Raw genomic sequence first — 10263 nt, 5'->3', positions numbered from 1 at the left:
CTTCTCGTTGCATCTGGTAGACGCTCGATGAAGGTAAACACCTCTCTGTCCGAAGTGAGTCGTATCAGACTGATTTTATCTTCTACCGTAGCGTTTGGATAAGCTCTCAATCTGAAATCCAGATCTCTGAGGTACGCTTTTGTTCCAGCGGAGCCCAACGGTTCAGGGATGAAACGTTGTACATATTTTGAGATTTTTTGCAAGTCATCCATTGATGGAGAAGATATCAATGGTCTCACATGCGTGATCAGTTGTGGGGGTGTTACTCTGCCCGTTTGTGTAGGTGATTGGATAGGTCTAAAAGCACTGTGTGAGTAAAGAGGTCGTTGAGTAATTGGTGTATTAGTCCGACTTTGTTCAAGGTCTGGTTTGGATTCCAGGTCACCCTGAACAACATTCTGACCTTTTTCTATTGCTGCTATTAGTTTCGCCTCACATTTTTTTAAATGTTCCTGGGATGTACAGTAGTCACCTTCTAAGCGCATATGTAGCTTTTGTAGATTTTGTTTATCTATTTTGCATTGTTCCAGTTCAGTTTTTGCAAGCTGCAACTGTTGTTGTAGCACCTCGTTATCTGCACACGTGGCTTTGTACTGACGGTCTATTTCTTTAATCTTTTCATAAGATTTTGCTTCTAGTGACGCCTGCATTTCTGAGAGATCCTTCTCATGTGTTTTAGACATCCAGTCAAGGCGTTCCGACCGTTCATCCAATTCAGCTTTTAGAAGCAGAGAGATTTTTGCTAACCGTTCAAGGCTAAGCTTTTTACTCTCTGTATGTAATGTTCCTGCGGCCAAACTTTTCAGCTCTTCTTGTCTTTGAGCTTCATCAAGTTGTTCTAATTGTTGTATTTCTTTGCCAATTAGTGGATTTGTCAAGATATGTAAGGCCCCCAAAATGATCTCATCATTTGTTGGTTTTGAAAAGTTGTCTTCATCTTCTTTGCTTGTCATTTTTCTTCTATTTAAAGATTAAACAGGAGAATTTTAATGTTTTAGGTTTTTCAAAATAAATAAAATCAGCAAAGTCTCTTTGTCTGATGTATTTACTTTTATTTAGTGATTTATCAATTAAACGTGCACTATCCTTTTAGCAAATGAGTAAACTTTTTCCAACTTTGTGAAAATCTGTAACTGTTTCTATTTTTAAAAAGTTAATGTTTATTTTTGTACCTTAGTTTTAAGGGATTACCAGTGAAATAAAACTGTTTTGGTGAATGCTCGTTTGCATAAATACCTTATAACTTTTAAAATGCAAGATAACAGTAATTTTCAGCTTTAAGGAACGTTTATTGACTCGAAAATGCTTTTAGAAAGATTAAAACGTTTAATTTCACTGTTTAGACCTAAAAGCGAGTGAAACCTGTCTTCTCAAGGTTGTCCAGAAGATGTCAGCCTTACCTTACTAATCTTAACTCAGACACTGTTTGTGTTATCCACTAGGGGAGCTATAACTTCCTGTGGCGTTCGGTTGACATCCTGTTGTTAGCCGCTTAGCTTGAAGTTAGCTTCGGCTAAACTCGGTTAAAATCAACATTTCTGAACGGATTTTTTACACAAACGTGGCAAAATTTCAACAAACACGACTTCTTAGCCTGAACATGTGTTTTTGGAACAATATAGCAGCTTCATTTAGTGATTTTAAGCGTAGTTAAGGCCCCGGTCGTTAGCTTAAAATTAGCATCGCTAGCGTTGTTTAAAAACATCATTTTATGACGAATTTTAAAGTCTAACGTGACAAAATTTCAGCGAGTGTGCTTCGAAGCACTTGACCAGCGTGTCAAAACCACTTTAAAGTTACTTTTCAGCTTTAAAAAGCAGATTTTATTTCCCTATGAAAACGAATTTCATTTCCGGGTGACGTGATTGACACGTCAATCAGCCAATGACAGAGCAGCGCAGGGTGAGAGGAAGTGACGTAGCCACGCCAGTCAGCCTTCTCAACCAATCAGAGCGCTCCACAACAGCGAATTCAACCAATCAGGAAGCGTTTTCTCCAACTAGCAAGTTAGATTAGCGTAAAATAGTTCGTCACTTTTTCGTCTTTTAAACCATCAAAATGCACTTTTTCTGTTAAAAATTGTAACGAAACAACTCCTAACTGTGTCCTGAGGCGGCACTCAGCTTTTAAAACGTTTATCCATCTATTCAAAATACTCGTTCGAACTGAACAGAACCGAACCCACAGCCGGGTCTTAGCAGAACCTCGTACTTTTAAACAGAATAACGTCTTCCACAGCTCATCAGCTCTTAGTTACACGTAACAGACGTACAAATTCAGCTTTCATAAAGACTCAATGACACAATTTCAGCTTTTAAAACATTACTAGCCCAACGCTTAGAACATGCAGCGTTAAGTTTCAGGCGGTGCAGCTCCAGCTGCGGTTCAGCACAGCTGACAAACCGTTACTTTTTCAACATGCCAACATTTAAAAAATCAATCTTACACGTTTTTACAGTCATTTATGAAGCGTGCGGGCCACCAGTTTGTAGTGAGTCACGTGGGTACGTGTCACTTGTTGTAGTACAAATATATGTGGTATATATGCATACAATATTCACGAGTTCTTCATCTTTCTGACTGTAATGTCGTGCATTGAATTTTAACAGAAATGCGAACGAGAGACGTTATTATCTTTGACCCATCAAATGAATGGAGTCATTTATTTTCAGAATCAAAGTTTAACATCAAACATTTACATTAATTTGGCAAAATATGAAAATAATAACAGACAAGTTTCACAAATAATGAACTTCAAATCACTCGGCGGTGATTTGAGGACTTTGCTTCAGATATTTCTAAAAATATCTGTACTGATTTATGAGAGAGAGGTGAGTTTAAGATGAACTGGAGATTTTATCTTACAGAGGAATATGTGAGGGAATTTAATCTGTTTGACCAGAAATTGCACGCTCCCATCAGGTATCTCAGCTTGTCCCAGGTACACTTTAGTCGAAGAAGAAACCGTTACCTTGTTGACGATAGATCACCTCAGTAAGAATCCTTCAGACTGATATCAGCGTCTCCTTGAGAACAGCTAAAATCCTTGGAGAGTCGTGCGTGGTTAGTTCAAAACAGAATTATAATCCCAAAACGTCTCTGGATTCTCGGCAACTCTGACTCTTCATTGTCAGCAGCTCTCAGACTCTTTCAGATCTTCTCAGACTCCAACTCCAAAACTCTCCATAACTCTAACTCTGGAATCTCTTGGAACCGACTGCACTCCATGGAATCTACTGCACTCTAAGAACCGGGAAGTTGTCACATTTTAAATGAGTTTACTTCCGAGTTTACTTCAGAGCTTTCTGATTCGTGGATGGACCAGAAAGAGGAGTGGTTTTGTGACGTAAGATGTTATCTAAGCCAAGGTCAGAGAATGAGATTGTTTTAACAACTGACAGAGAGATTATTGCAGGAGAGCAGACTTCGTGGAGTCAACTCTTGGTAATCTTCTGAAAAAGTTTAAACATGACATCTTTCTCGGTAAACATTTTAGTTGACCGAAAACCAACCTTTCACATACTTACGAGCTTGGCTCATTTCAGACAGAAAATCAAGAAATGCATATTCAGGTGATTTCTTCTTTGAATGAGGAACAAAAATCATTACTTACTGTTTATGTAAAATAAAAATGAGTAGTTCTTTTCAACCTGTAAGCATTGAGTGAAACTAACACAATTTGATTATCAAAACATTTGTAAAACAGTAATGATTATAGAGGATTGTCTTTTCTGCTTGATTAATTCAAGAAAGAAAGTCATCAGATGGCTCAGACTTATTCAGATCAATGAAAATAACAGTCTCTGTCCATCTGGTAGATTTGAGGTCATCAGGGTCAGATGAGGGTCAGATCATCAGGTCATCTGGTTCACTACAAAATCAACTGTGAAACAGTAATAATGATTTTTAATCCTCATTCAAAGTGGAAATCAAGTTAGAATATGTTACAGAGTAATGATTCAATTTCTTGATCGTCTGTCTGAAATGAGCAAGTTGTGTAAGTTGGTCAAAGGTCAAGTTTCGGTCAACTGCAAGTTTACTGAAAAATAAATGTCATGTTTAACTTTTTCAGGCAGATACTAGAGAATTGACTCCACGAAGTCTGGAATCTTCATAGCAATCTTCTGTCTGTTCTTAAACAATCAAATCTTTTTTCCTTGACTTTTAATAACCTCTTACATCACAAAAACACACCTCTGTTGGTCCACCGACCAATCAGAAAGGTCTCAAATGAACCGGAAGTGACCTCTTTTAAAAGGTGCAACACTTCCTAGTTCAGAAGAAGAACTGAGAAGTGCTGAAGAACTGAGAAGTTCTGGGAAGTTCTGAGAAGTTCTCGGCAGTTCTGGCAAGAACGCTGAGGAGAACGCTGAGAGAATGCTGTGAGTTGGTTCCGAGAGCAGCAGAGTCCAGAATGCTCAGGACATCTGCGACTAAGCTGAACAAGAGAAGTTCAGAGGAATTATGAAGAAGTCTGTTCTAGGATGATCTCACGACTCCTGAGGTTTAGCTGTTCTTACGGAGACGCTGGAAGAGTTGAAAGGAAAGCTCTACACCAACGCTGAAACTATCATCTGCAAAGGTAAAGAGTCGATCTCAACCAAAGTGTACCGTGGGTTAAGCTGGTCTAGAAGGAGCGTGTTGTTCTGGTTATAACAGACAAATTCCCTCACCCATCTCTCTCAAGATAAACTTCATTTTCCATCTTTAAAACTCTTCTATCTGCTAGAAATCATTCCAGATATTTTCAGAAATGTCTGTTGTGAAGTGAGAAAACCATCGCCGTATGGTTTCTAATTGTACAGCTTGCTAAATTAGCCATGTTGTTATTTTTCAATTTGCCAAATTAATGTAAATGTGTGATGTTAAACTTTGATTCTGTAAATAAATGACCGCATTTACTAGGAAAAGGAATAGAGGTGAATTTAACTTGAAATTGTATCGAAGAACTTTAGAGATAGTTGATGTTTTTCGTTTCTTAGGTGTTTATTTTGACTCTCATTTGACTTGGAATCATCATATTGATTGGATTATTGATAAGTGTAAGAAGGTTTTAAATGTTATGAGGTGTCTGGTGGGAGTAACTTGGGGAGCAGATTTCTTATCATTGAAACACATTTATACATCCTTGATAAAGTCCAGACTAGACTATGGATGTATAGTTTACGGATCCGCAGCTGAATCGTCTCTAAAGCGTCTAGAGGTCATCCAGGCTAAAGCACTTAGATTATGTATTGGAGCTGTCAAAACTTCACCAGTGTGTGCAATTTTAGTTGAATCAGGGGAGATGCCTTTGTGTCTGCGAAGGAAACAGTTACTGGTTAATTATTGGATTCATCTTAAAGGACCCCATGATAGTCATCCAACTAAATCTGTACTAAAGGAGTCATGGGAAAGGCATAGAAAACAACATTAAGCTTTGGATGGGTAGGAGCAGAATATGCAAGATCATTGGGTGTTTCTGAAGTTGTGTTTAGTCCAAATGTCATCTGGTCAACTGTTCCTTTTTGGCTAATGAAAGAACCTCAAGTGGACACAGAATTGCTGCAAATTAGGAAAGGAAACAAGAAAGCAGAACTGTGCAGTTTATTCAACTGTTTTGTGGATGGGAATTATCCTTAGTACGTACAGGTTTTTACAGATGGATCTAAAGATCCTGAATCAGGTCGAACTAGTTGTGCTGTTGTTGTCCCAAAATATAAAATTGGAATTGGTAAGCGCACATCAGATTTTTTAAATGTGTTTTCAGTTGAACTGTATGCCATTTATCTGGCTTTAGAATGGATTAAATTATCTTCTACAGGTCCTTCTCAAAAAATTAGCATATTGTGATAAAGGTCATTATTTTCCATAATGTAATGATAAAAATGAAACTTTCATATATTTCAGATTCATTGCACACCAACTGAAATATTTCAGGTCTTTAATTGTTTTAATACTGATGATTATGGCATACAGCTCATGAAAACCCAAAATGCCTGTCCCAAAAAATTAGCATATCATGAAAAGGTTCTCTAAACAAGCTATTAACCTAACCATCTGAATCAACGACGTAACTCTTAACACCTGCAAAAGATTCCTGAGGCTTTTAAAAACTCCCAGCCTTGTTCATTACTCAAAACAACAATCATGGGTAAGACTGCCGACCTGACTGCTGTCCAGAAGGCCATCATTGACACCCTCAAGCAAGAGGGTAAGACACAGAAAGAAATTGCTGAACTAATAGGCTGTTCCCAGAGTGCTGTATCAAGGCACCTCAGTGGGAAGTCTGTGGGAAGGGAAAAGTGTGGCAGAAAACGCTGCACAACGAGAAGAGGTGACCGGACCCAGAGGAGGATTGTGGAGAAGGGCCGATTCCAGACCTTGGGGGACCTGCGGAAGCAGTGGACTGAGTCTGGAGTAGAAACATCCAGAGCCACCGTGCACAGGCGTGTGCAGGAAATGGGCTACAGGTGCCGCATTCCCCAGGTCAAGCCACCCTTGAACAAGAGACTGTGTCAGAAGCATTTCACCTGGGACTGCTGCTGAGTGGTCCAAAGTTATGTTCTCTGATTACAGTAAATTTTGCATTTCCTTTGGAAATCAAGGTCCCAGAGTCTTGAGGAAGAGAGGAGACACAGAATTCACATTGCTTGAGGTCCATTCTCAAGTTTCCACAGTCACTGGGGTGCCATGTCATCTGCTGGTGTTGGTCCACTGTGTTTAATCAAGCGCAGGGTCAATGCAGCTAGCTATCAGGAGATTTTGGAGCACTTCATGCTTCCATCTGCTGAAAAGCTTTATGGAGATGAAGATTTCATTTTTCAGCACGACCTGGCACCTGCTCACAGTGCCAAAACCACTGGTAAATGGTTTACTGACCATGGTATTACTGTGCTCAATTGGCCTGCCAACTCTCCTGACCTGAACCCCATAGAGAACCTGTGGGATATTGTGAAGAGAAAGTTGAGAGACGCAAGACCCAACACTCTGGATGAGCTTAAGGCTGCTATCAAAGCATCCTGGGCCTCCATAACACCTCAGCAGTGCCACAGACTGATTGCCTTCATGCCACACCGCACTGAAGCAGTCATTCATGCAAAAGGATTCCCGACCAAGTATTGAGTGCATAACTGAACATGATTATTTGAAGGTTGGCGTTTTTTGTATTAAAAACACTTGTCTTTCATTGGTGGGATGAAATATGCTAATTTTTTGGGACAGGCATTTTGGGTTTTCATGAGCTGTATGCCATAATCATCAGTATTAAAACAATTAAAGACCTGAAATATTTCAGTTGGTGTGCAATGAATCTGAAATATATGAAAGTTTAATTTTTATCATTACATTATGGAAAATAATGACCTTTATCACAATGTGCTAATTTTTTGAGAAGGACCTGTACAGAATACAGTCTACAGTTCAAGGTATTGTGGAGGAAATAGGAGGGAGGGATCTATATTAGCAAGATTAAGAATAGGTCATACAAATCTGAACAGTACTTTGTTTATTATAGGGAAACATAATAGTGGACATTGTGACTTTTGCCAAAGTACAGAAACTGTTAAACATGTTATTTTGGACTGTTTAAAATATTCAACCGAAAGGAAACGTCTACTGGACCAAATGACAAATGACGTAACAAGTCCTATATGTTTGAAAAGCATATTAGAATGGGGATCCAGTAAATATGGATGCAAATACTTTATGTATTTCCTGAGGACAACAGGTTTATACAAGAGAATCTAAGTTTATCGGAGCACTTATAACTACTAGTTCTAAGTAGTACCTTTAGATGACGGTAATACACCTTGCGGGATGTAAGCTGCCGTAAAACCTCACAGAAGAAGAAGAAGAAGATGTTCCCCTGTCCATGGAAGACGTCATGTCTGTTTTCCTGCGTGTCTCCTTATTACGCTCAGTGGGTGAGTTTTGGTGGCCTTTTGTTTATTTAAATAAATATTATTTATCTCTTGAGTTCTCAGAGTCCTACCTGCATTGAGTTCAAACTAAGCACAACTCATGATCGTACTGCATGTTGTTTTTGCCCATGTTTGTGTTCTGTCTGTCTTGTTAGCAAAAAATCTTGTGGAAAATATGCATTTTAACAAAAGTTTAAGCATAAATCAGTTACGATTGTTCTGTGGGCTTGGACCACTAACAAACAGAAACCAAAGGTCAGGGGCATTTGTCTGAAATGACAAGCGAATAAACTTGACTTTCTACTGAAACAGGGAAACCAGAACTCTGTTTTATTTCTGTGTGTTGTTCTTCACCTGTAGATGTACGCCTTCTTCATGACAGCCTCCATTCTGTCGTTAAACTCGAAGAAAGCCATGTACTGAAAAAAGAAGCAATGATCAGCTGTTTATTCTGAGAAGTGGAGCTGAATGAGGCTGAGAAACATCAGCTGACCTTCAGCAGACGAGGGAACCTCAACAGAGGGTTCACTCCTGTGAAGAGGTAAAATACTTCCATGGGAAACAGACTGAGGACGTCCATCTGAAGAAAACAGAAACTTTCATCAGCTGGAAACGGCAACAACAAAAAGAAACAAATTTATCTGCACAGTCAAACTCACAGCAGAATAAGAATAATTCTTCAGATTAAACAACTTTAATCAGCTTTAAACAAATCTAGAACATCAAGCCCCAGCTGCCTGTCAACTCTGGCCCATGTTGACCTCGCTACTCTGCAGACTGGGGTCTTTCTGTGTGGAGTTTGTTCTTCTCGTGCTTGTGTGGGTTTTCTCTGGATACTCTGGTTTCGTCCCACAGACAAAGAACATGCATGTTAGTCTGCTTTCAGGCCTCTCTTGCAAAAGAGATGTGTGATCTCAGTGGGATTTGCTTAGTTAAATAAAGGTTAATAAATAAAAGTGCACTTTATAAATAAACTGAATTGAATTTTTTCTGTCAGGGGAGAGCTCCTGTGATGTGTCAATTAGCTCCAGCACTGCAGAATTACACAAATTAACTTAAATTGAAGATGTGCTGAAGATGCCAGCTACAGATTGCAACTACAGCAGGGTTTTATGCTTCCCTGGAGGCTTAGAATGAACAAACAAGCAAACAAATTAATGAACGAATGAACGAGCTATGTATCGTCGTATGTTTTACAATGATGAAATTAGTTACTTAGAAATTAGTTCTCTGCATTGAACCCATCACACGTGAAATACCTCCAGGTGGAGCAGTGGGCGGCTATGTCAGCACCCGGCAAGCAGTTAGGTCGTGGTGTCTTGCTCAAGGACACCACGACGTGTGGGAATGGTGGGGAGTTAACTTGCAACTTTTTGGTCCCAAGTCAGCTGTTCTACCTCTACATCATCTCGACCCCAGAGCCCACATCTGGTTTTCCTAGGAGTCTCCCATTCGAGTACTAACCAGGCCTGACCCTGCTTAGTTTCTGAGATCATATGAGATCGGACGAGTTCAGGGTGGTATGGCTGTAAACGAGGCCATACCACCATAGCCATCCAAAAGTCTACTTTGTTATAACTGTGTTCAGTGTCTCCATATACTTGAAAAAGCTGAATCAAACGGTCCACAAACACTTAATATTGGTTTCTTATAAGATATGAAGCTTATTTAAAAACATAATAAACATACATATTTATGTAAAATAGAGGTTTCCTGTGGATTGATTAGTTCTCACCTTAAACCTCTCAGTGGTCATGTAATGTTCCCTCATGTCCTTTTTATCGCACTGTAAATAATAATAAAAAAAAACGTTCAAACAGGTTGACAGTTCTGTTCCTGAGCTGATAAAACCAAGAAGACGTCTGTTTCTTTGTATCCACTAACCACTATATCTCCTCCACGGACAAACTGCAGTCTGGGCTGGAAGATCAGTAAGTCGGCAATGTAGATGAAGTCACAGGTGTAGTCTGCCAGCAGCCACAGGTGGAGGTTCTCAGTAGTTTGGTAGGGGAATGCCCAGCGGACAGGGATCAGCCACATGTTCCAGTTCCACGCCGCCACCACAAAGAACAGCCAGATCACGTAAATTAGATCTAAAGATGCAGAAAACCCGAGTACAAAAAACAAGAATTTAACCAGGCGCTCATCTTTAGCCAGGCATCAAACACCAATCTGTATACGGATCAGAATATGTAGAATTTGTAGTGTCTTTGTTCAGACACTGGACTTTGCCTAAACATCTGTCTCTAACCAAACACCAGCCCTTACCCAAGACATTGGTCTCTACATTAAAAGCTATTTTTACCCCAGACAGTCTTTGCCCAAACCCCAGATTAACCCAAATACCAGTTATATATATATA

The 10263-nt window shown here is 39.5% G+C and overlaps 1 protein-coding gene across 1 annotated transcript in view; it reads right to left on the bottom strand.

Moving 5' to 3' along the window:
- cngb1a (cyclic nucleotide gated channel subunit beta 1a) overlaps nt 1–10263 on the bottom strand; it is a 48479-nt gene that overhangs the window by 34539 nt on the left and 3677 nt on the right. Inside the window, exons 3-6 of the mRNA XM_037694784.1 lie at nt 9786–9994; nt 9637–9687; nt 8395–8481; nt 8256–8320 (exon numbers count right to left, since the gene is read on the bottom strand). Of these exons, the coding sequence (XP_037550712.1) occupies nt 8256–8320; nt 8395–8481; nt 9637–9687; nt 9786–9994 (412 nt within the window). The remainder of the gene's footprint in view (nt 1–8255; nt 8321–8394; nt 8482–9636; nt 9688–9785; nt 9995–10263) is intronic.

The sequence above is a fragment of the Nematolebias whitei genome, chromosome 2, assembly GCF_014905685.2.
Source record: "Nematolebias whitei isolate Nwh7 chromosome 2, NemWhi1, whole genome shotgun sequence".
Taxonomy (NCBI): Eukaryota; Metazoa; Chordata; class Actinopteri; order Cyprinodontiformes; family Rivulidae; genus Nematolebias; species Nematolebias whitei.
The sequence above is the reverse complement of the archived record's forward strand: the minus strand, read 5'-3'. Positions and strand labels throughout refer to the sequence as shown.